The 27,467-nt window shown below is 38.5% G+C and overlaps 1 protein-coding gene across 1 annotated transcript; it reads right to left on the reverse strand.

Annotated features, from left to right (window-relative positions):
- Window positions 1–361: 361 nt before the first annotated feature.
- Window positions 362–27,467, reverse strand: otoa (otoancorin). The gene is made up of 27 exons (XM_062991620.1): window positions 27,393–27,467; window positions 26,545–26,566; window positions 25,699–25,738; window positions 22,254–22,377; window positions 21,604–21,672; window positions 21,324–21,511; window positions 20,475–20,647; window positions 19,138–19,262; window positions 17,626–17,765; window positions 16,460–16,568; window positions 15,744–15,965; window positions 15,489–15,650; window positions 14,406–14,546; window positions 14,243–14,298; window positions 13,657–13,777; window positions 10,729–10,847; window positions 10,479–10,614; window positions 9,789–9,982; window positions 8,444–8,534; window positions 8,161–8,323; window positions 6,299–6,489; window positions 4,872–5,024; window positions 4,618–4,760; window positions 3,609–3,745; window positions 3,333–3,430; window positions 2,316–2,463; window positions 362–441 (listed from the first exon to the last, which is right to left on the reverse strand). Exons 1-27 carry the CDS (start codon window positions 27,465–27,467, stop codon window positions 362–364), a joined length of 3,420 nt encoding a protein of 1,139 aa, XP_062847690.1.

Genomic DNA, 27,467 nt, shown 5'->3' on the forward strand with positions numbered 1-27,467 from the left:
CTTTTATTAACCATGATTAAATAAATTAAACCCTTCATCCAATTTCAGACAAATATAATAAATGATTTTCATATTGCATGTTGTATCAGTAAATACAGAATAATATACGTAGTATAATTATTGGGCCCAATCTTTATCAAACTACCATTGCTTTCTGTAATTTACTCCTCCAAAAAGAACAAATGGTTGTAGTCACTAAATACAACCATCACTATTTACAGTGGATTCATTGCATGTACAGTAATTCTATTTAGTCTTTAAATTTCTTTAAGGCAAAATATAAAATTTTGCATTGATTTTTAGGGTCCACTGGAATATCTTCGTATACATTTTTATAGCAAGCCGTGCAGTGTTGTTTTCCTTAGAGAATATATCCCAGCAACAGCAGGATAAGTGGCTGCAGAAGAACAACAATTCCCACCATGCTCTGCTTTGGTGCCACTAGACAAAACAATAGACATAGGTTGAAAAACGTTTTCACACACGTCACAAACATTTTCTGTGTTTATGTAGTGTTGCTGCAAGTAGAGAAGCTAGTTATTATTTTTAATATTTTTGTTTTTATGCATTTTCTCCCCTTTTTCTCCTGACTTTTTTAGCGTATCCAAGTAGCCGACTGCATTTTTTCACCTGCATGAGGCGTGTTCATATGCGGATCAGCTTTGTGTACAGAGACACATCCTGATCAGCATTATACCTCGACTGTGCATGCGCCATCAATCAGTCAGCAGAGGTCATAACTGCCTCAGTTATGAGAAGTCCCTATCCATCTTCCACCCTGTATGAACAGCAGCCAATCATTGTTCATGTATGCGCCCAGTCTGCCGGTGTGCTAGCGTGTTTTTACTGCTGCGCCACCTGAGCGCCTCTAGCCCAGTTATTTTTAATGTATGATATTAGAATATAAACCATATAATCAAAGATATGTGGGCATCTGTCCATGAGCATATTGAACATTCAATTTCAAAATCATTATATGGAATAGGCATTTGTGGCTATAACAGCCTTCACTCTTCAAGGAAGAGTGTGTCTGTATAAATGTGTGTCCATTCAGATTATTTGTGACATTTAAACAGTTTAACATTAAAATGTTGCAATTTATCCAAAGGTGTTGAATGTGGTTGGTGCAGTCATGCTAAAACAGTAAAGGCCCCTCTTTAAACTGTTACCATGAAGCAAATAATTTATTTTATATACAGTAATTTTATTAATACACATGACTGAGAGTCGAATCTAAAAACAGATGATTTTATTAATTATAAAGAGTCAACACCAAACTTTTTACTATTCACACAGCAGAATTAATCTGTATGAGCATGGCAAAGTAAGGTTGGTTTAGTCAATGCTATTGCTCCAAATTTGCTGTTAGTTGCTGTACTGTAGAAGCAACAGTAATCACTAAGTTTATGGTAAATACACCCTAATGAATTGTTTCACATACAGAACATTTGTCATGCTATGATTTTTTTTTTGGTCCTTGAATTCAAGTATGTATGTGTATAATAAGAGGAATTATTTTAAAAAGTATTTTACCACTACTTATACTACTAAAACGCCCACTACTACTATCACTACAATAAAAATAATATTAACTTTTTTTGTAATTGATGGTTAAGACAAAGTTAAATAATATTTAAGTTTCTCTACCACTAAAATTAATAATCTAAACTGGTTTAGATTATAATAAGCAAGCAGATTTTTACAATACAGTGGTACCTTGTAACTCAATCTCCCCTAAACTCAAAATCTTTAAAACTCAACGCCCTTCTTTGAGAAATTTTTAACTTTAAACTCAACGTTTCCCTTAAACTCAACGTGTGAGACTGCTGCTTTGCTCAGCACTTGGCTTAAGCGGTGTGGTAAAACATCATGCGAACATGAGACGAATCTGCATTTGCTCCACATGTATCTGTGTTTAGCTTGATTTATCTCCTGTTTTACTTTTAAACTTGTGTTACAGTCAAGGTTCTAAGAAATGGTAAGAATGTGTGTTTAAGTAAGTTAAGTAATGTGTGAGGCTTGTGTTTTAGTGAATATTATATACTGTACAGTCAAAGAAAAAGGACAGTTCCAAAAATGATAGAAATTCCAAGACAGCCATATCAAAGTTGTTCTTACAAGTATAAAAAACTATTATATCTATACATTTATTAGTATATAAACATATACCATTCATCAGTGCTAACTAGGCAGCTTTTTTCTAGCTAAATTCATTTTAAGCAGCTTGCTCAACACTGATAACAGGTTGTTATTATTGCTGTTGAAAGGTTTTGGTATTAGTTTGTATTGTTGTGGTATAAAAATATATAACAAACCTCCATTTGGCACTGGGGTTGAAGACCTTACTCCGATTGATTCATCCACAGCGGCTCTTTGCTCTACTCCCAATGCAGCACGCTGGGACTGTGTTAGAGCCGCAGCATTGTCTGGTCCCAAAGCCCTCAGCTGACTTAATGACAGCACCTGATCAGAAAACAATAAAATAGTTTTAAACTGTGTTAAACAAATATTACAAGGTATTTAAGCAGGCTAAAAACTAGTTCTTGAACCAGTCTTAAAGCATGCATGAATGAAACCCACATGGACATGGGGGGGAAATAATAAACCCCACCAGTATTGGGCAGCACCAGTGCTGCACTCCAATGCTAACCCGGGAGTTAAATATCTTGTTTAAAGTTATCATTTATACACTACATGGCCACAATGCGGACCAAAGTATTTCACACACACATTGCTAATGTGTATTTTATTATATAAAATAAATGATATGCTTTCAACATTCTGTTCCGCCATGACTGTGCCCCTGTACACACAGTAAAGTCAAGCAAAACATGGTTGTATGGGTTTTGTGTAGAGAAACTCCTGTGGCTTGCACAGAGCCCTGGCCTCAACCTTACTGAACAACTTGTGGATAAACTGTAGTGATGATTTTGAGCCAGGCCTTCTCCATCTTGCCAACATCAGTGCCTGACATCTCAGCTGCTATGGACACAAATTTAAACACACTCCCACAGACACCTTTCAAAATGGAAAAGTAGAGGCTTTTATAGCTCGGTGCAGGGAGGCTAGTATCTTTAAATTTGGAATAGGATGTCCAGCAAACTTACTGTAGATAGAAAGAAGCAATAAATCATTGGTTAACCTGCAAAGTTTGAAAGCAAACTAAAAATAGCAATTCTGAAGAGTAAGGAGTCGAATGAAAGCAAAAGGAGTTTGATAAGTCAATTCATATACGCTGTGAAATAAGCCAGAATCTCTGTTGCTAGTTTGTGGGTCTGAAGTGTATTTAAAAGATAAGTAGACAAAATGAAAGGAAAAAGAGGGGGACTTACTGACAGGCGGTCAGGAGGGATAAGAGAAATGGCAGATGGAGAGATCAATGGCAGAACTGAGGGTTTCAGACTGGCTAGCTCAGAGGCATTCAGGGCAGCTAGAACCACAAAAATACAAATTAATAAATTACAAAACTGTTTACAAGACGTTTATGGTTTCTGTGTATCTTCTTATTACGTATTTATTAATGACTCATTAGTGTTATTTGACTAAAGGCATTTGTGTCCACAAGCTTATATACACTTGTAAGGGACATATTTGTCCCTTAAACAGACCAATTATGTTGCCCATGGCACTGATGTCAGCTTCCACCCAGCCTTTTGGATCACCGAAGGCAGCAATGGCTTTTTTCTTCAGACATTCCATGATGTTCGGAGGACACTGGGCTTTGCCTACATCCACCACTGCATCTCTGATTTACACAAACACACAGAATTAAAAATATTATTATTATTAAAATTATTATACATTTTTAAATATATACATTTCCAAAAATGATTTGGACAGTAAAATGTGCATGTTGGTTAAAATAACAAACTTGTCAACATTTATGCAATAAAAATAAATGAATACATGTGCCAGTCAATTTGTTGATGTGATTAACACAGCATATCAGAAATTAGAGCACTGTGGTATGTTGACCTGCTCTAAAATTGTGCTCGAGACCGTCTCAGTCAGGGCACTCAGGTGGCGCAGCGGTAAAACCCGCTAGCACACCAGAGCTGACATCTCGAGGTCGTGGGCCTATATGGACAAGGATTGGCTCGTCCATTGGGTTGGATGCCCAGGGATTTCTCATAACTGATGCAATTACGACCTCTGCTGGCTGATCAATGGCGCCTGCACAGAGACGGGGGATAATGGAGAATAGTGCTTGACTCTCCAAGCAGGAGACTGAGCTCCATATGAACTCGTCATGTGTGGGTGAAAAGATGCTGTCGGCTGTTGCACACGTGGCGGAGGGGGTGTGTGTTAGTTATGGCTCTCCTCAGTCAGAGTGGAAGTCAGCATCAGTAGAGAGGAAGCGTAATGCAATCGAGTAATTAGATACGACTAGATTAGGAGTTAAATTGGGAAAAAATGCAAAAAAAGACCATCTTGGTCTGGACCAAGTCAGGACTAAGACCCAAAACAACCAAGATTTTTAGTATTCAAGAACAACACAAATGTTTAGACTCTAAAATCCATGAGAACAAGATTAAGAACAAATGTTTTTGAAAGGGGGGCTGAAAGAATCCTGTTATTGTTTTTGTTTTTTTAATACTGTGTGGACTAAAACCTCACTTGAACTCTGTGGTACTGAGCTGCTCTGTCTCGTTAGGCTGCAGTCCACAGATAAAGTTACCCAGGCCTGACATATCAACCGCTCCGAGTTTAGATGCACGTATTCCAGTTCTGTTCGTAAAACCCCACCAGATGGCTTCCGCCTGCAAAAATGTTCACATTAGTGCTATCACTTCTAGTTCTAATTTTAAAGTATAATTGATTATGTTAATATAGTGCATCTTGGTCTAGCAGCATTTAACAATGTGTGTTACCTGCATTTGGTTCCATTGGCATGGGGATAGAACTTCCATAGTGTCCATTGAGGTAATGTTAAAGCTCTGGAGCTGTTTAGGATCAAAACTCACAGACACACAGCCCATCTCCAAAATCTTAGATTCATTCAGCTTTGTTACATCACCCCATGCCTGCAACACAATGCAGAATCATCATGTAGTATTTATAATACAACATAGGTCATTGATTAAGTAGTCATTACAAGAAATCCAGATTTTTTTAGTTCACTTTCTAGCAAACCTTTACACCTTGCCATTATGTTTTAAAGCAGCTATAGGACCAAAAGTATGTGGACATCCTTAGCCACACCCATTGCAAACAGATATATACAATCAATTATATAAAATACATTTACAGTACATGCTTGCAACTTTGTGTCAACAGTTTGTGAAGGTTAATAAAGCCTGGGTTTGGCAAATTTGGTGTTAAATCCAGTGGCCTACACAAAACTGCAACATTGTTTCCTCAGTTCCCCAACCATTAAAAAGTCTCATTAAACAGAAGATGAAACACATGAGTAAACAGTTCTTTTAGTTTGTTGCAAGCATCAAATTCTAAATATGTTTATATATTTACAGTGAAGTTGATCGGTGAAAACATTGAAAACCTTTTCTTTCTAATTTTGTCAGTTAAATAAAAATTAAAAAGAATGATCAGATTACAGATTCTTCTGTTTATTGCGTTTTACAAGAATGTCCCAACTTTTTTTGAAATTAGGTTTGTATATGTAACTTTATATATACGAGGTTCTTCAAAAAGTTTCTGCACTATTTTTAACTCTATTAAGAATTTAAAAAACACTTTTCTACATAGTCACATTCCGATGCATTTTACCCAGCATTGTACCAACTTCTTAATGCCATCAGCAAAAAATGTTTTTGGTTAAGTGTGTAGACACTGATGCACCTCTGCTTTCACATCATCATCACATGAAAATCTTCTTCCCCTTAAAGCTTCTCTGAGCATCCAAAAAGGTGGAAGTCAGATCTGGCTATATCCGGACTATAAGCTCTCTCTCAGTCTCTCAGACACGATCAATCACTACTCCTCCCACCCTCACCGTTTCTAACCAATGCAAGTGAGGTGAATTGGAGATACAAAATTGTCCATGACTGTGTTCGATATAACCTTGTGAACTGATGAACCTTGTGTGTACTGAGTAACTACCTGTCCTGTCATGAATGTAACCAAAGTGTAAAACATGACGTTAAAATCCTAATAAACAAACATATTTATGCTTATAAAATATCTTTTTTGTTTATATTTAATATGTATATATGTTAATATGTCTGAAGTCAAAAACCATTGTGTGTAAATTTTAAATGGTATAAGTGGTTAAATGTATAAGCGGTTAAATACTTTTTTCCCTTTACTGTATATCAGCAGTGCATGGTTGTGTATGTACCTCTATGGCTTTGTTTCTTAGTGCCACCAGTTGCTCTGCACTAAAGTTTCTTATCCCTCCCAGGATAGACATGCCATCTCGGAACGTCTGGACTGTCATGTTGGTCAGCTGAACAGGGCTCCAGAACGTGTTTGCTCTCCCCAGTTCCTCAATCACTGCCAAAGTAGGGGCTAACATAGAGGACAGTGTAGCTAAAGAAACAACAGACATGAAAAAGGAAGACGAGGAAACATGTCAGTATTGTCATGTCCAGTGGCTGTGGAAATAATGAATTTCACGCATACACAGTGGTCGCATTTCAGTCATTATTAAGAACTACAGTAGTACCATTGATAATCATTTTATTTTAGTGTACTTATAATAATCAGTATACAAACCCAAACAGATACAGTTTAACAATACTTTCTCGGTTATATGTAACTGTTATTGTGCAGACTGGTTCTGTTTTTGATGTGTTTTTGATGTGTCCCTATCCTTAACTGCTTAATTTATTGTAAAGCAATTGTTATAAATAAACCCCTAAACTAATTTATTTGTTAAATAAATTTTCCAAAAGACATATGGATTAGTGATTCAATTCGTGTTTGTATCACATTAAGTATTACAAGTTACATTACTTTGGGCATGTGTCAGGGTTCAACAGAGCGAGCAATATTCAACAACATTTTTGACTATCCGTTTGGTCTGTTTTTAAATATAGAAAAGATATTTTGGTTGGAAAGTGAGGGTGGGAGGAGTAGTAATTGGTCATGTCTGATTGACTGAGAGAGAGCTTATAGTCCAGATTTAGCGCCATCTGATTTCCACCTTTTTGGACGCTCAAAGAAGCTTTAAGAGGAAAAAGATTTTCATCTGATGATGATGTGAAAACAGCGGTGCATCAGTGGCTACACGCTGAACCAAAAACATTTTTTGCTGATGTTATTAAAAAGTTGGCTTGACGCTGGGAAAAATGCATCAGAAGGTGACTGTAGAAAAGTGACGTCATTTGTTTTTAACATTGTTAATAAATAGAATAAAAAAGTGTGGAAACTTTTTGAATAACCCTTGTACATTGTGGTGGACTTCTTATATGCTATATTGACAAAAATACTGGGACACATTTTATATTTTTTGACTTAATGTGTTTCATCCACAGCAATTGCTAACAGGAGTAATTAGTCAGTTATACAGTATACAAGAAATTTTTATGTGTTCAGCAGTTTAGGCATAGCCCTTTCCTGTTCTCTCATGACTGCGCCACAAAGTTTGGTTTAAGGAAACTCCAGTGACAGAGCCCCACTAAACAGCTTTGAAATGAACTGAAACATCAATTGGGGCTTTCTTGACCAACATTAGTGCCCATACAAATGCTCTTTTACCTGAACGGGCACAAATTCCCACAAACATACTCTAAAGTCTTATGAAAAGCTTTCATATAACAGTGGTTGTTGTTATGGCTGGAAAAATCACATAGAGGTCACTCTGTTTTAATACTATTTTTTGGATGATAAATGGGAAGTTGACCAAGCTTATAATCAGGTGTCCAAATATTTTTGGTCATATAGTGTATATAAAAATTTGGTAACCTACAAAAGGTTTTGCCTTAACTATAATGTTTCTCTAAACACGCTGGGCTAACAATACAAACTGGCCAACTGCAACACAGTTCTATCAAGAGAGCTAAATGATTGACATTATTGATCAATAAGAAAAAAAGCTTGCTGACCTAAATGATAATTCTGAACAGCTCTGTACACTATATGGCCAAAAGTATGTGGACACCTGACCGTAAACTTGATGGACATTCCATTTTAAAACCATAGACATTATTGTAAAATTGCCCTCCTTGATCTCTGCATTGTGTCAGTGTATAAACCCACCGGCTCTTTTGCGCCTCAGCTGGGGACTTGTAGTTGTAAGCTGGAACAGTTTGCGTTGCAGGGCCATAGGATCTGCCCAGGAGCGGAATTCCTCTGGAGCCAAAGGGTCAGCCTGTGGCGCCATGCCGTCCAGCAGTTCCGACAGAGATGCTTTTAGCCAGGTCTACAGTAAAGAGGTAGGTGTATGAGCTTAAAGGTTCTTCTTTTATTGTATAGTAGGTGTACAAGATAGATATAGAAGGAGAGAAAGTAGGGCTGACTGAAAGCACTACTCCTAACTCACTTTCGAAGGCATCATCTCTAGGGCGGTTTCATTCAGTAAGATGAGGGGTCCCAATGATTTCATGACTTCTTCTGACCAGGTAGATGGATCTCTGATTCAAATAACACAGACATCAAAATATTGAAGAAGGAAATCTTATTATATCAAGTACATGCCTCAGTATCACAAGTCTAGTCATGTCACTGATTTTTTTCTGATAGAATCAGGCTTCTTCCAACACAGCTTATTTATTTACTTATTTATTTATTTTACCAGACATTATTACACAATAAGGGCAATTTGTCCAACTTTTTAGATTTTGACCAAAGTAGTTTTACTGTCTAATCTATCCATCATTCCTGGTTTTACTGTTGGCTGAAGCGGAGACTGGATTGCTACACTTACATAACAACCAGTGGTCAGTAAAATGACAAGTAAAAAAACATGCAGTTGTCAGCGGGATATTCCGCTAGCACACCAGCGCCGAGATTCTGAACTCCTCAGTTTGAAACTCGGCGTTGCCACCGGTTGGCTGGGCGCCATCTGGCGGGCATAACTGGCAGAGCCTGCAGCAGATACTAATTGGCCACCGTATGTGCTAGGGTGGGACGACCGGACTATCTGTGGGTGGGATCTTCATACGCGAGAAGAGGAGGGCTGTGCACGTGTCGGAAGAGGCGTGAGCGGTGACATGCTCTCCTCGGATGCAATCGGGTATCCCTCAGCAGCAGAAGACAAATTGACTGTGCTAAATAGGGAGAAAATGCATTAAAAACTGCTAGTCCAACAAAGCTTACAATGTGAGGTAAGGTAGGTAGAGGTAACTTGCTCTAACCTACACCTGTGCTATTGGCTGGTTGAAGATCGTACATACAAACATGACTATGTCTGAGGGTGGGGGACTGGCTGAGGCCATGCAAAGGACTGGCATTCAGTCAAAGGTGTTTCTGAATTGCACAGGAACCATAAACTGGACCTACCACAACCCTGACCAGGATAAAGTGGTGGTGAAATGTGAAAATGAAATAAAAGTCAAATGTTTACGCAGAAGAAAGAAGTTCTTGCTCCAAATTAAGATCAAAGATTGTTGCTGGTGACATGTTAAAAAGCAGAAGCAGGGACTGTCTAGCACACCAGACTGTATATCCATGTCAGTGTAAAGCTTGTTGGGCTGTGGGCAGTGTCAAGTATAATAACTACACATCTACCTATACCTATAATGAGACTAAAAAGCCAAACAAGTATGTGTTTAAATGCCTCACAGAAAGTTCCAGATATAACTGAAATCCCAAGATTACTACGACATAATACCTTTTACTCTAACTTAAACATTAAATATGAGGCTCTGTAAGCCTGTGGACATTACCCATAGGTTTTCGTGAGCAGTTGGAACAGGGGTTCTCTGTTAGGTCTGGGGATGTGTTTGCAGGTTGCCAGTGCCTGCAGAGTGGAGTTAAGAGCTAGAGCGTTCAGAGATGAGATCCAGGTCGGGTCCACCTCACATACAAGAGGTCCCAAATATAAGACTTCCGCTGCTGACAGGTCAGCTGGACTCTTGCCCTGAGGAACAGAGATTAGATCAGTGCTTGTGGTTAATTGCTGCTTCTTGTCAGTGTGTTCATGTCCACTTTGTGGGCAGGATGTACTCTGTGGGCAGGTCAGAACCCCTGGAGCCGAGAGGGTTAAGGGCCTTGCTCAATTGAATATGAACCCGTTTGCAGAATGCTTAACCAAAGTACAATACTGTGGCTACCCAGACACAAAAAGGTGTTTTAGGTGTCTCATAGGCTGCAATATCCAATCAAATAATTGTTTCTTGTATTATAAATAGTTCTGTAGAAGAAATTACTGTAGTTACATAGTTTACAATAAATGTGTTGCATTTTACATGAGTAATACTGTAATAGATGTGAAGTTTTAATGTTAATATCAGTGTCTGATAATAGTGTATAATATTCAAATACGAAGGGCAAAGGACTGAGGTTTGAGTATCTACAAGCTCTTTAGATTTAATTCAAATTAGATTCGAATACAATGTTCGATAGATGTGTTGTACCAGACAGCTTAGTGCTTTGTTTTTGAGTTCCAGCCTTGATGGTGCCCTGTTAGGTAGGGAGGAGAGGTTTGCTTGATTCATTTTCTCCAGGAAACGAGGACACACAGCGGCTGGGAGTCCTTGAATCGCCTGTGCACTGTACACAACAACATGTGCTTATTAGATCTGTGTAATATTAATTTGTTATAAACTGCTTATTATGTTAATGAATCTCATTTAGAATGATTATTGTAGAGCTGAAATATCATACGGGAGGTGAATGAGCAAAGAAGCTGGAATAGCCTGTAGCTCTGAGTCGCTAACTGTCGTGAAATATAGGGGCCTCTGTGCTTCCAAACTCTGGAACAGTTTGAGAGCCATGCAGCGTATCTGAAACAGATGTGGAAACAGAAATGCGTTTCAATCATTTATCAATAGACAAAGAACAACTGCAGAAATCATTGGATCATTCTTTACAGGTTACAGAGTAAGTAAAGCAACCAAGACACCCCTTGTTCTTTCTCATCTGGAAGCACTACGTGCAAGACCAGTGGTTCTCAAACCTTTTGAAGCTCAAGACCATTTTATGTGCCAAATAAAGAAAACATCCACACACTCAAATAGATTTATTTCACTTTTTTAATGTGAAGCTTCTAAATTTCAATCAAACTAAACTCAAACTAAGACACATTTGCACAACCATATCAAGGCCTACATAATCCTCTTTTTCATTCTTATATTTTTATATGCTCTTATTGTACATACTTATACCTATATCCAGTATACATATTATATATTGTAAGTATTGTATATATTTCTATAATTATATTTTTTATTTATATTTCTATATTTATACATACTGTATACCTGTATGTATTGTTTATAAGAATAGATACACTACTGTTCCTATTATTATGCCAGATGCACAATTGGCACATACTTTTTTTGCTTGCCGTATGTTGTATATATGCACATTGTACTTTTGCTATCCATCCATCCATCCATCCATCCATCCATCCATCCATCCATCCATTATCTATCCATCATCCATCCATCCATCTATCCATCCATCCATCATCTATCCATCATCCATCCATCCATCTATCCATCCATCCATCCATTATCTATCCATCATCTATCCATCCATCTATCCATCCATGCATCCATCTATCCATCCATCTATCCATCCATCATCTATTTGTCCTCTATCCATCCATCCATCCATCCATCATCTATCCATCATCTATCCATCCATGCATCCATCTATCCATCCATCCATTCATCATCTATTTGTCCTCTATTCATCCGTCCATCATCTATCCATCCATCCATCTATCCATCCATCCATCCATCCATCCATCTATCCATCCATCCATCATCCATCCATCATCCATCCATCCATCCATTCATCATCTATTTGTCCTCTATCCATCCATCCATCATCTATCCATCATCTATCCATCCATCCATCCATCCATCCATCTATCCATCCATCCATCCATCCATCCATCTATCCATCCATCCATCCATCCATCCATCCATCCATTCATCATCTATTTGTCCTCTATCCATCCGTCCATCATCTATCCATCATCTATCCATCCATCCATCCATCCATCTATCCATCCATCCATCCATCCATCCATCCATCCATCCATTCATCATCTATTTGTCCTCTATCCATCCGTCCATCATCTATCCATCATCTATCCATCCATCCATCCATCCATCCATCTATCCATCCATCCATCTATCCATCCATCCATCCATCCATCCATTCATCATCTATTTGTCCTCTATCCATCCGTCCATCATCTATCCATCATCTATCCATCCATCCATCCATCCATCTATCCATCCATCCATCCATCCATCCATCCATCTATCCATCCATCCATCCATCCATCCATCCATTCATCATCTATTTGTCCTCTATCCATCCGTCCATCATCTTTCCATCATCTATCCATCCATCCATCCATCTATCCATCCATCCATCCATCTATCCATCCATCCATCCATCCATCCATCCATCCATCCATTCATCATCTATTTGTCCTCTATCCATCCGTCCATCATCTATCCATCCATCCATCCATCCATCTATCCATCCATCCATCCATCCATCCATCTATCCATCCATCCATCCATCCATCCATCCATTCATCATCTATTTGTCCTCTATCCATCCGTCCATCATCTATCCATCATCTATCCATCCATCCATCCATCCATTTATCTATCCATCCATCCATCCATCCATCCATTCATCATCTATCTATCTAGGGCAGTGAAAGCTCAGTGGTTAAGGTACTGGACTAGTAAACAGAAGGTTGACGGTTCAAGCCCAGCCACCACCAAGTTGCCACTGTTGGGTCCCTGAGCAAGGCCCTTAACCCTCAATTGCTCATTGTGTTCAGCTCATTGTGTAAGTCGCTTTGGATAAAAGCGTCTGCTAAATACTGAAAATGTAAATGTAAATGTAAATCTATTTGTCCTCTATCCATCCGTCCATCCTCTATCCATCATCTATCCATCCATCCATCCATCCATCCATCCATCCATTCATCATCTATTTGTCCTCTATCCATCCATCCATCATCTATCCATCATCTATCCATCAATCCATCCATCCATCCATCCATCATCTATCCATCATCTGTCCATCAATCCATCCATCATCTATCCATCATCTATCCATCCATCCATGCATCCATGCATCCATCCATCTATCTATCCATCTATCTATCTCATGGACCTGGCTTGTAACCCACTTATTACTTATGCTTAGCAGGTGGAAGTTCCTACACAAGAAGATTTGCTAGAACGTACTTTACATTAGTCCTAACTCATTTCTCATTCCAATATCTATAGATTTCTCATTCTTACTGTTTGTCAGTTTGCAAACTTTGCACTGGAACATTATCAAGTGGTGTGTACTACCTAGTGTCATCTATCGTTTTTCTTATGGCTCATTTATTCTCATTTATAATAAAAAAAAAAACATTTGTCGACCCCCTAATATCCAGTCAAGAACCCCGAGTGGTATCTAGTTTCAGACCCATTGTGCAAGACCCAGTAACCAGTGGTCAGCAATACTCTCAGTAAACAAGCAAGCAGCAATTTGATGATATAAGGTGTACTTGAGTGAATAAAAGGTTACAAACATAAGTACTATCTCAAATAAAGGCCCTCTTACCTGTGTTCTAGAGAGCATATTTTGAGAATTGGCAAGTGTTTGAGTTACTTCCAAGGAATCACTTTGACTGACATCTTCGATCATTTGGCAGGTCAAACCCTGCACAGCCTGGCCCAGCTTTCTATAAAGTAGAGCAGAATAACATGTCTACCAGAAAAAAATAATCAATATCACATTTATTCAAGACATTTTAAGTTCACAATTATGTCCATCATTTTTTAAAGTCACGTTTTTTTTAAGTAGGAGGAAGCCAAAGTACCCAGGTAGAACATGAGTGACCCCACACAGACAGTGACTGGACAATGGGATCAAACCCAGGTCCCTAGGACCCAGGCTGCTGTGCAGCACCCACTCTTCCACCTGCACCTTCCACTGTGCCTCATAGGGCAGTGGTTAAGGTACTGGACTAATAAATGGAACGTTGATGGCATTTAGCAAAGCTCTTCTTCAGTTGATTGGACTCTTTCTGGTTCCACTGTAGGTCACTTTGGATAAGAGCATTTAACAAATCCACTGACATAAATGTACTGCTTCAACCTTATATGTACTATCTAGTTATTTAATTTTCAATTCTGTATCAACTTACCTTACTTGTTCAGGTTTGATTCCATTACCCACAAGCTTCTTTACGAGGTATAGGGACTACAGATAAAAACAGATCAGAAAAAAGGATGAACATCAAAGTCATGAATCAAGTCATGAAGTGAAGTCATAAATGTAGATTTATATAACAGGACTTGTTCGTGTACCTGTGTGCGGGACCAGCTACGACCACCCAGCTGGTCCACAGAAGTGAGGTTTGCTTTGTCCAGAGTGGAGAGAGAAAGAAATGGGACGAGAGCGTTTGGAACCTCCCTCACTATATTAGTTGCATTTGCATCAGCACACATCTGAGAAAAAGGATACAAATGTAAAGATAAACTACACAATTCCAACACTGGTGTGGTTGGACATACAGATATACACTGATCAGCCATAACATTAAAACCACCTCCTTGTTTCTACACACATTGTCCATTTTATTGGCTTCACTTACCATATATAAGCACTTTGAAGTTCTACAATTACTGACTGTAGTCCATCTGTTTCTCTGCATGCTTTTTTGGCCCCTTTCATGCTGTTCTTCAATGCTCCTAGGTCCACTACAGAGCAGGTATTGTTTGGGTGGTGGGTCATTCTCAGCACTGCAGTGACACTGACATGCTGATAGAGTTTTTAAACATCTCACTGTCAGTGCTGGACTGAGAATAGTCCACCAGCCAAAAATATCCAGCCAACAGTGCCCCGTGGAAGCGTCCTGTGACCACTGACGAAGGTCTAAAAGATGACCAACTCAAACAGCAGCAATAGATGAGCGATCGTCTCTGACTTTACATCTACAAGGTGAACCAACTAGGTAGGAGTGTCTAATAGAATGGACAGTGCGTGGGCACGGTATTTAAAAAGTCCAGCAGCGCTGCTGTGTCTGATCCACTCATACCAGCACACTAACACACACTAACACACCACCACCATGTCAGTGTCACTGCAGTGCTGAGAATGATCCACCACCCAAATAATACCTGCTCTGTAGTGGTCCTGGGAGAGTCCTGACCATTGAAGAACAGGATAAAAGCAGTTTAAAAAGTATGTAGAGAAACATGGACTACAGTCAGTAATTGTAGAGCTACAAAGTGCTTCTATATGGTAAGTGGAGCTAATAAAATGGACAGTGAGTGTAGAAACAAGGGGGTGGATTTAATGTTATGTATATCAATGTATATTCCATAACTAAAACCAAAGTTGATGAATACTTGTATGTCCTGTAAAATCTTCACATATTTTATGCTTACCCCCAGCAGCAGTGACTTTTTCTGTAAACAAGACATCTTCTCACTTATGTTTTTCAGGCCATCATTTCCCAGCAGTCCTTGTGCTTTGACCTTCTTGAGTGCCTCACTGTCTACTCCTCTCACCATGGAGCCCAGGAACAGTAGATTTTCACCAGTGATATTCTACATCAACAAAAAATATATGGAGAATTCTGTTAAACTGGCGACAATGTGACGAAGACTAGCAAATGCTAGAAAGTATGTGTCTCTCCAAACCTTAGTCGTTTGCAGGAGTTTTTGGGCCAGGATTTTGGCCTGAGCTGGGTTCCAGTCGGCCTGACGCAGGTTAAACATAGATTTATTTAGGGCGTCGAAGCTACAGTTGGACAGCTTGGACGGAGGGAGGATGGACACACCGAAGCCCAGAGACTGTAGAAGCTCAGGGGTGGGAGGAGCCAAGAAATCCACTGTTAACTTCTTCACCAACTCTCTTTTGATCTAAAATAGTGACGCAGTTAGTGATGTAAAATCAAAAGCCCTTTTTTAGAAAGCAACTATATGGGCAAAGTCAGTGGGCACCTAATAATGAACCTGTTGATGTTAGAAATGGCTGTTAATACCCCTTCCTCTAGTTGCAGCTAGCCTCCAGTTTCCTTCCCTGTTTTTGCAATTGCAATTCCTCTATGACATGCACTACACCTCACTGGCTGAGGATGGTCACAGGCTAAGCTAGGTCAAGCTAGGCTTTTCGGACATGCGTGAAGCCGCAGTTGACACTTTTCACCTCAAGGTTTTGCTTTAATCAGGAGGTAAGGAGGTAATGCCACACCTAAACCCCAATTTCCTCAGACATTGCCAATTGATTCTGCTAAGTACCCAACCTGTCTCTAGCATCATTGACTCTGGAACCTGGGTCTTCACAAAGGTAGGCTGGCACATAAGCCTGCTGCATCACCCAAGTGAGAATGCTTCATTCTTACACATTTACTTACCATGTCGTTACCAGAGTTATCACAATCTCCTAGTTGGGACAGCAGCTTCTTACTTAATGTGTCATTCAAGCCCTGGGTGTCATCAAGGAAACAGAGTAGACTTCCAAGCCTGGACAGAGAAACAAGAGATTTTAAACCTGCTTATTGGTTCTGACCATAGAGTAATCTGTCAATATCTACAATTCTGTTATTAAAAAATGTACGGAACACTTCTAAATATAAGTAATGGCCAAAAGTATGTGGACACCCCTCTTAATTGTTGACTTTAGGTTTCAGTATAAAGTAAATGGGTATGTCTGAAAACCTAGTGTGCTGCCTTGCTGCCTACCTAAACAGCTGCCTAAGCAGAGAGGATTCTATTAAGACATTGAACTCATAAGGCAGATTATTTAGACAGCAATAGCTATGAGTGCGATTACGTCACCTATGAGCAGTTTTTGCTCATAGGTCATTCAAACCAATGGCCTGAGGCGGCACAACCCACTAGCATGCCAGCTAACATTTCCCTGACAAGTCTGAAGCTTTGCTCCGCATTCAGCTACCATACTGGTCATTTTTTGTGAGAAAAGTTGTGCCACACAGAATGTTGGGATTGCCTTCACTGCTAGAAAAGCATCGGATGCTCCCTCCTCATTCAGTCGGATTATAGGTGAGAATTAAGGCACCTCAGTAGGCAGCATTTTAATGTCTCTAAGAATTTAGACAGACTTCTTTTCGGGAGCTTGCGCAGGATGATGTAAAATGCGTTTATGCAGAGAGCTCACTAGGTTTTTAGACAGACCCAATGATATGCCTTTAACTGTGGAGAAACCCATATCATGTTCCAGCACAACTGTGCCCATGTATTTAATGTGAGGTCCATAAAGACATGTTTTGACAAGTTTGGTGTGAAAAAACTCCACAGGCCTGCACAGAGACCTGACCTCTATCCCACTATATATCTTTGGGAAGAATTGGAACGTCGATTGTGAGCCAGGCCTGCTCATCCAGCATCAGTGCCTGACCACACATACAGACACACTTCAAAGTCTTGTTAAAGTCTTTCCAAAACAATAAAAGTTTTTACAGTCGTGGGGTTTAGAATTTCCAAGCTTATAGTCAGGTGTCCACATAATTGTAGTCATACAGTATAAGAACCCTGGTATAACCAAATAGATGTGGCTAACCTGTCTAACTGGTTTAAAAAATTCTGTTTGAGGCACTCTAGTTTGAGTCGTTGCAGAAATATCCGGCCAGTCCCAGTGTTCATCTTGCCCACATTGCTAAAGGATTGCAGGAACTCAGGGGTTTGGAAAAACTTACACAGCTGTAAGAAAAGGCAAATAAACATACTTTGTTAATAAATAGTATTTAGTAGTCCCACCTACCACACACAAGCTACCAACCTGAGGGTGATGGCTTTTATAACAAACTAGATACCTACATTTCTTTGACATTGGGCATACAATTATAGTTCTCATAATTTGGCTTCCTTCAAACATGTCGAAAATATAATGAAAGTTGACTCATAACATTATATATTTTTTACACAGAAATTACATTATTCAGTGGTGCAGGTCTTAAGCTCTTTACACCAAGGTGGGCATCTAAAGGGATTAAACTTTGATACAAAGGCTCAAAATGTACAGTTCTATTTGAGGCTGGATGTAATCCAAGTCTTTGGTTCTGTGTTGTATGTCCTCATGAGTAAGCTTCTCTGATGCAGTTTCTTTAAGTTTGACACACATTGCTCAGTTTCGAGTAAATGGACACCCAAAATTAGGGAGCCCCATGTTACATATAAAGTGCCAATGTTCAAAGGTCTTAAAAGTTGATATATGCGGTTTATTACAAGTCTATCTAATAGAATATTAGTTATCAAATAGTTATACTGTAGAATATAAGTTGAATAAACATGACACAGTGCCCAAGATTTGATAGTCATTCTGATAATGGGCCTGGAAATCCCATATGTACAGTAATTAATTAAAAAGCAATTATTTAAAAAGGTCCAATCAACTGGAACTGTGACTTGCCTGGACAAAGATCCAAGTTTGTTTTGCCCCAATGCACAGTGCAAAAAATTGTAAAAAATAAAAGGCAAAAATAAATCCCCAACAATCACTGTTGGAGAGTTGCCAGGAGTTTGCTAAACACTACTGGGACTTTGACTGGAACCATGTTCTGTGGTCAGACAATATGAACATTGAGCTTTTTGGCAACAAACATTCAAGGTGGGCTTGGCATGAAAGGAAGGATGACTAAAATAGTCATTAAGTAATCAGAATTAATTTACTTTAGTGAATGATTGTTTTTTTTTTTACTCATCTTTACTAGGGGTGCCAGTCATCATGGAGGGGACTGGTTTTATAAATTTGTTTCATTAATATTAACCGCTTCATGGTCAGCGTTGCTCACCTGAAAACATTGAGTGCAAGGCAGGACTATATTGGACAGGGTGCCAGGGCTTCATTATGATTGTTGGTGTTATATGTATATTGTATATAATACCTAATTGTGTAAGCTATTCTCATTAGATTCCATTATTTATTACTGTATTAATTGATAATAGGATAGTTACGATATATACTTACAGATAGGCATACTATGTAAACCACTGTTACTTTATAGTGTTGTTAATAGGGAATATTTCTCCAGCCCCAAAAGTCTTATAAACAGCACTGGTGTATGAGACTAACCTCGTCTGTAGGGATGGCCTTTACTTCATCAACAGGCAGTTGTGAAACAAAACGTCCCATAATCTTAAGTGAATCAGCTTTCAGCCAAGGCATTTTTGGAGGACAGCCATCAGATAATGGATTAACTAAGAAATAAAATTATATTTTTATTGAAGTAGTAGTCATTACACACAAGTAGGTGCTTTATACTTAGACATTCGGATTCTATTCACATATAAAAATACTGTAAACAATGAACAATATACTTTGTTTTTCTCTGTCATGGTTTTATCTACATCATTCTCAATTTGGTTTTGTTATAACGTGGCTGGGGAAGTTATGTAATAGTGGACTCATCTTTCTCATGAAGTTAAATGAGATACTTTTGTCATTGCCTCTTATACTTAAATGCACTGTGGCATTTGATGTTATTAAAGAAATGGCTGTAGGTCTTGTATATGTACAACAGACAAAGCTACCAGTACCTTCTCAATATCATCTCATGTTCTCAATATTTCTTTTACTGGTGATTGCACAATTTTAACTGAACCACTATTTTTTCTTGTGTATTATCATATGTGTACTGCTGTTTGATGTCCACCAAATTTCTTAATAAATTGATGTTGGCATAAAAAGCACACAAACTAAACTCTAGAATTTGTTTCTAAATGTCACATTTGATAATTAATTTGCCAATTACTTAAAATGTTAAAATATTTAATTTATAAGATCATACAAGAAATATTCCATAACTTTCACAAAAAAAAAAAAATTATGTGTCAAATTAAGATCCATTTTTAATAGAGGAGTCTAATGAACAGTAGAATAAAATTACATGGCTATAAATTTGTCCAGCTGAATTTTGTGGGAAAAAAATGTTTGATATGTTATAAGGGTACCACACCAGCAAAAAACAAATGTACTTTGTTTACACTAATACAGTAAAGTGTGTTCATTTTGTTTATCCCTTTTTAAAGCTTAAAGGCAGTTGACATGTTGAAATTTTAACCATGACGTCATGCTTTGAGCCCCAGACTGGAAAAACCTGGCAACCTCAGAGATGTAAACTGCATGCAGATAAAGCCTTAGACAATTTAAATGAGTAAACTCATGCAAGTGTGCCTTCCTTGTCTGAATGCAAATTACTTCATGCAAGTATGATTAATGAAGCAATGTATTATCTCAGAAATCTCAAAAGTCTCTACACAGCTCTATGTAGGGTGTCCAGATACAAAAATTAAATGTGTGCATCATTTATTTAAGTCTGGTTATGAAGGAATAATCAGATAGACAAAGTACAAGTACATTCAAGGTGTGTATATACGTATATCTATATATATCGGTTGATGGAAACTTACAGAGTCCAGGTTTTACTGGGAGCATTGGAGTAAGGATGCTGGAGAGAACAGAACGACTTTGGTTTAGCTTACAGCTGGGGTCATTGTCTATCACTTTATCTTTCATCCACTGTCTGACTTGATCCTGTTGCCTTTCAGTCAAAGAGCTAAATATGTCATTGAACATTTTCATTCTAAACAAAAAAAGAAAAAAGAAAATTAATTGGATTAAAAAGAGTCAAAGAATTTTTTACAACATTCTAGTAGTTCCAGTGTTAAATGGCCAACAATGACTAATAATGTTCCCCATCATCTTTGTTGACGCTTGTGAATACATACTTTTAGTTAAATTTATAAATTAGATTTTTTTATGCACTGGACGTACACACTATGAGCATTTTATTAGGTACACCCATCTGGTATGCACATTCCTTGATGATTTTATAAGCTACACCTACCATACAGATGAATTTTCTGGCTATACAACTACTGACTGTAGTGCATATATTGATCTGTACACTCCCTCATACCCCATTTATCAATCATAATGTCCCCACTAACCAGATTTGGGTGGTGGACACAAGTAGAAATGACACTGTAGCGTGTGTGGCTCTTGTATATGTGTAGCAGGTGCAGGACTGTTGTTGGATTTTTATATAATAAATCCTGTTAAGCAAACTCTTTAAACCATGTCTTTATTGGTCTTGCTGTGTGTATGGGGCACAGTCATGCTGAAAAAGAAAACGGCCTCCCTCAAACTGCCACAAAGTTAATGTATTTGATACAATAGGTGTGGATAAAACACCTGAACTTATCAATTAGGACAGGTGTCCACATACATCTGGCCATTTTACAGACTTCATAACTTACATTTCAGCAAGTTGGGGCATCTGCACTGTCTGTGGTAGCACTAATGGAGTAGATGATGTCTCCAGGAAAGGTCTAGCTCCCCACAGAAGTTTTTTGAGATTCCCTACATCAAGCTGTGTAGCATTCGTTACAATGGTCATCCAGGACTGAGGGGCCACCAGAGCTCGTATAAAACAGTTAGATTTGTCCTTAATTGGAAGATCAAGAACAAAAGCATTCAGAAGCATTTTAAGAAGATCTAAAGATCTAGGCCTCTGTAAGTGATATCCAGAGTACTCACTGTGTTGTTCATCATGGGCTCAATCATTTGTGTCAGGTTAGTAGAGTTCCAGACTTTTTCTGTGAGGACCTGAAAGCAGTTAGATAGGAAAGAGCTTTTCATTTTCATTTTGAGTACACATAGCTATAAATGTTACTACTGTTGAATTATGAATATACTGGATGTCAGTTCCTCCAGGAATTTGCAGTTGCGAATTCAGAAAAATTAAACCAAATCCCACAAAATTATCAGGATTCGAAATTTTGTTCAGTCGCTCCATTATTTGCTTAATAAACATGTAAGTGGGACAGAAATGTATAATGTTTTTTTTCTTTCAGGGTTACCACAGTGAATCTGGTCCGCATACCTGATTTGGCACAGTTTTTATGCCAAAAACTCTCCTGACGCAACCCTTCTATTTTCATTTGGGCCTGGGAGCAGGACTGAGAGTGCACTGACAAGTGCACCTCCCAGTCGCTAAGCTGTTTCAGCCACCTCCAACCCCAGGACATAACCAATCATGTCTGTATAGATGCCCAACTGACTGATAGTACAGATAAGATTCAATCCCCAGATCCCCAAAGTCTTAATAAATCTGCAAGTTTGTATTTTGTATATATTCCTGATGGAACTGCATTGTATGTATGATTAGGTATATTTTTGCTAAATACCGATGCAGGGTCCAGCTCAGGTCTCACGGTGGTGCGAGGTACAGAGGAAAACAGAGCAGGTAGAGAAGAAAGAAGACCAGAAAACACTGGGATGGGGTTTCCTGACACTTGTTTTGGAAGAATGCTGAAAAAAAAAAGATGTGAAGTAACAAACAATTTATTTTAATTATGATACCTTATTAATCACCATTTAAAATTATGTACACTACATGGGTAAGGCTTTTCACAATATTTTGAAGTGTCTTTTTGAAGTGGCCCAATTGTGAGGTCAGGCACTGATATTGGAGGGCTTGCAACTGTGGTTTCATTATACCACAAAGGTGTTGAGTAAGGTTGGGGTCAGGGCTTGGTTACAGGCCAAATACATGACTGCACACAAAGGCATCCTGAAAAAGTGGAAACAACCACTTGTAAAAATATATTTTACATATTTTTTTCTATTTTATTTATGCATTTTCTCCCAATTTAGTGTAGTCAGTTGGTATTCTGCTGCTGGGGGATCCCTGATTGCAGTCGAGGTGGGTATATTGCTGCTCATGCCTCCTCCGACCCACTCACAGCCCTTAGCGGAAATTTTTTTTCACCCATGCATTCTGCACAGGCTCCTCTCTACCTGCTAACCAGGGTCCTTACACAGCGTATGAAGACCCCACCCACAAAGTCCGGTCATCCCGCCCTAGCAGAAACGTGTCTGCTGCAGGCACTGCCAGTTATGCCTGCTAGATGGTGCCCAGCTGACCGGTGGCAAACCGAGGAGCTCAGAATCTCGGCGCTGGTGTGCTAGCGGAATATCCTGGGCGCCTTATATTTTATATCATTGATTTTAAACACTTCTTAGTAATGGGTGTGGCTCAAACACACCCTTGGTTATTAGAAGGGGTGTCCATACACCTTTGGCCAGACAGTGTACTGTACTGGTGTGAAATGTGGACAAAACAGTTGCTAAGTCTCAAAGTCCTCAGCAGATGACATAATAAAGTTCAGGCCACACTGACACAGCTGGTAAAGTAGGTGTTGCACAGCAACATGGGTTTTGGGGACCTGACTTTGAGGATCAATGTTGTCACGACCTGTGAAGAGTTTTGCATGTACTTTTGCATACTCCAGTTTCCTTGCACCTCATACCAGGATGATGTAGTTACTTCATAAATGCTTGAATGAATGAGGTGACACAATGACGCAGCTCGTAAAGGGAGCGCCTCACAGCAGGATACGTAATCCCTTCAAACCTGTGTGGGTATTTTGGTTTCCTGCCACCTCTGAAACAAATGCAGAAGGTGGCTGTTCTAAACTGATCCTAGGTGTGAGTCAGTAAGTAAATGTACAAGTGAGTGTGCATCCTTTCTGGTAGCACTGGACCCATCATGAATAAAAAAATATATAATCTACTATAGGTATATACTGTAGATACCCTTTCTAATTACACTCATAGCTAACAGGTATATGAAGACTTGATTTAACAAGTATGGTGTGTGGAAACTTCATTGTCCTTCACAAAGCCATGGCCTCAAATTCCCACAGGCACTCTCAAAAATTGTGTGAAAAGTCTTTCTCATAGAGAGGAGGCTGTTAGAATTTCAAAGACTGGGCCAACTTCATATTTAAACCCAAGGATTTGGAATGGGATGTTCAACAAGCTCATGGTCCTGTGTTAACATACTTTTGGCCATATACAATATATGGACAATATATTGGTACACTCCTCAAAAATACTGACCAGCGTATCAGTTTTTTTGGGGGGGCTTTTTTCCAATTTTGTTGTTTCCAGTTCCCTATTACAGTTAATTTGCCGCTTGCACCATCTCCACACTGGCCGAGGAGAGTTGCAAACCAGCATTTGTGCCCTCTGGCAACAGTGAATTCTCACAGAAATCCATATTGTATGTGGAGAGTCACTATATGCTCTATCAAACCAAGAGTCACATTTGCACATGGTATTTATTATAACAGTTGGCTTCTTTCAAGGACCACCAATACTAGTTGGAACCGGTAATAGCTAGTTTAGGGTGTTTAAAATGTCAGGCTGATGCGACCTTTAATCGTGTGACAATTTTTGATATAATTGTAAGCAGCCCCGGTTCTGGACTGCTTTGCTTGGGGGGGCAGTAAAACCTAATGAGGGGGCATGTTGATAGTCATGTTTTTGAAGCCAGAAATATATTCAAGGCTTGATTTGTGCATGAATGATGACAGCCAAGCTATTGATACTGGCTTAAAGTGATGTATGAGGTAAAGAAATAAAAATGCATGTTTTCGAACTTAAACTTAAAACCCAATGATTAAAAAATACATGTTGATTATGTAAATGGAGAAAAAAGATTATCTAATTGTATTTCATTTTAATACGCCCCCTTAATTAAATTGCCATTAGTTCATTAGCCTAACCGCTAACGGCTAATAAAATAATTTAAGCAACACCTATGTAAGAGGTAAGTAACATTAAAGCAACGAAAAACCACAGTTAAGCAAATATTACCATGTGGAAGTCAGTTTAAACTCAGAAGAGTGTTTACCAGTATACCTGCCTCTCGCTCACACTAACAGAACATATACTGCCGAACTGAACTGTTTGGGGCAGTCTGCCGATTTTTATATGACTCAAAGAGCCAATCAGGAATAAGCAAGGAAATATCTTCACACTGTAAAACAAAATGCATTTTTGTGATTGGTTCAGAGATAATTTTAAAAATAGCCGTTGCTTGCATTGTGCTTGGGGGGGCAAAGACACAATTTGGGGGGGCAATGCCCCCCTCAGCCCCCCCTAGCGCCGGCCCTGATTGTAAGGTTTTTGCAGGGTGTTTTGGCGAGATAAGTTGACCCAGAGGGAACTCACCCTAAACTAGCTCAAACTGGTTTCAACTAGTATAGAGGGGTATTAATACCATGTGCAAATGTGACTCTTGCTTCGATGCTCCATTTTCATTGAACTCACTGCACTGTGTAAATAAACCTTTCTTGCTTAGTCCAATATTCAGGTAATTTTTGTATTATTTTATAAAGGTTTTTCCACCACAGATCATCCACCCCTTGTTCAGGCACCTCAACCTTTTTGAGAACAAATGAATTTTCCTAATGTATAAGAACAATTTGTTGTGTGTCACATAGGCTTGTACATTGCCAAAATAGGTGAGCCAATCGGTGAACTTTTCACATCATCCAATCATGAGTGTTGCTAGGCAGGATTGACATCCTGTATCAAAATGATGTGCAGTTTAAGAAAACATGATCTCAGAGTGTTTACATACTTCACAAAAAAACATAAATATCTGAATCATCACATATAGACTGCATATGAATGTGCTATGATGATTTTATATAGGTAAAAATGTGTTTCTGGACAGAACATAGCAGTACCATATATTAATACTGACTTATCATTAATTTGTAAATATTAGTTGTAAAATGTAGCATTTAGTGTTGTTATTTTGGCACATAATAAACCTACTTGTTTAGTAAGGAGTCCTTAAAAATGGGTGGTGCAAAACCTGTGAGAGTAAATTCATGTCAATCAGTCAGTACACATATACTGCATCATGCTACATGTTCACAGAACAAAATAAGTTTTAACTATCAACAAAAAAGCAACATAAATAAAAGCATAGTCACACGCTTCCACTATTTATTTAGCATTATTGTATGGGAGGAATGTCCAAAAGTATTTGGACACACCTCCCAATCACTTTAAAAGGGATTCTGGTGCTTCTGGTGCATCCATTGCTATCAACAGTTTGGGAAGGGGCTCTCAACTGTTGTGCCCCTGTTCAAAGATTGAGGTCCATAAAGGCATGTTTTGACAAAACACAAATCCCAATGTAACTAATTTGGCATAAATTAGAATGTTGATTGGTTGATTTGCCCTACCCTTGATTGATTAAATGATTTTATCCGATAGTAGACCCTGTTAAACCCACAAATGCCCAATTTCTGCTTTGTATTAATGTCCATGGTATGAAATAATATGTCTAACAGGCTCATGGTCAAAAATGGGATGCATACTTTTGAACATATAGTGTACAGTAGAATTGTAGCTCCAATGCAAGCAATGGGAGCCCAGTTAGGACCTTTGGTTTTCCTTTTGGAAATGTATGTAAAGTTTCCCAAACTGTCCAACAAATTACAAGCAAGAACATCTCAGTGAAGCCCATTTGACTACAACTAAATTTCAGACAAGGAAAACGGTTTTCTGTGTTTTCCTGCAGCCCAGGCAAACAGGACCTTCCTGTTGATTATTTGCATGAGGCAATATTTTCATTACCCACCCCTCTTATTTTCCTTAAGCCACAGCTCTTACCTTTTTTGGAGCACTCCATCATCTGTAGGGGAGAAAAGAGGGATGAGGTTTATTACAAAAAGTCACGTCTGTGAAAATCAGACTTTTTTGTCTTTTTTTGTCAGTCACCCTTTATTAATAATTATACATAAATACTACCTCAAATCTTTTTTAGAATGTGTTGCAGGAATGAAATGCAGGAATGGATGTTTATTAATAAATGAAGTAAAGCTGACCAGACAAAACATGAAATATCTTGGGTTCATGCTGTCTGCTATGACAAAGGCCATCGTAACTGTAAAAAACACATACCTTTCCATAATGTCCCAATTATTTCACTAATTTGGGGTTGTAGAAAAATACATGAATTTGTGATGTTTTTACCATTAGAGAACTTTCTACACCATTAAATGAAGAAACCCAGTGCTTTATGTAAATTATTGACCAAGAAGATTTATGTATATATATATATATATATATATATATATATATATATATATATATATATATATAATTTATTTGTCTTTTATCTTTTTAGAAAACCTACCATAGACATGTTAAGCTGTAAACGTTTCTGTGACTTGTATTATTCTGAAAGTATCTATGAATACATAAACATGTTTGGCCCAAAGGTCTATGGACCAACTGATTATTAGGTTTGCAGTTGCACATGGCAGGGCTAATACTTGAAAATGTATCATTATTAGGATGAATTCAGCAGAAATGAGTTGTTTTAAGTAAATTTGTAAAGTACAAAGCTGTACTAATGAGTGATATTTAACAAATTATAATAATACTCGATCCAATTCTTTGACGTGTAGGTTAAAATATAAACCTGACTGAACTGGCTGAACAAAAATGACAAGTACCATCTTTTGGGCATTTTCCTTGAAGTCCTGAGGCTCTGGAGGAAATCCTGGTGGTGGTGGTAAGCCCTGGGACAT

The sequence above is a fragment of the Trichomycterus rosablanca genome, chromosome 3, assembly GCF_030014385.1.
Source record: "Trichomycterus rosablanca isolate fTriRos1 chromosome 3, fTriRos1.hap1, whole genome shotgun sequence".
NCBI classification, from domain to species: Eukaryota; Metazoa; Chordata; class Actinopteri; order Siluriformes; family Trichomycteridae; genus Trichomycterus; species Trichomycterus rosablanca.

Excerpts from the sequence above, each read along its gene's own strand:
- otoa (XM_062991620.1), bottom strand. The coding sequence starts at position 27,467 with ATGTCCCAGGGCTTACCACCACCACCAGGATTTCCTCCAGAGCCTCAG. Across the intron at positions 26,567-27,392 it reads AGGAAAATGCCCAAAAGATG|ATGATGGAGTGCTCCAAAAA; the intron begins GTACTTGTCATT and ends TCTCCCCTACAG. Across the intron at positions 9,983-10,478 it reads ACAAAGCACTAAGCTGTCTG|GGCAAGAGTCCAGCTGACCT; the intron begins GTACAACACATC and ends TCTGTTCCTCAG.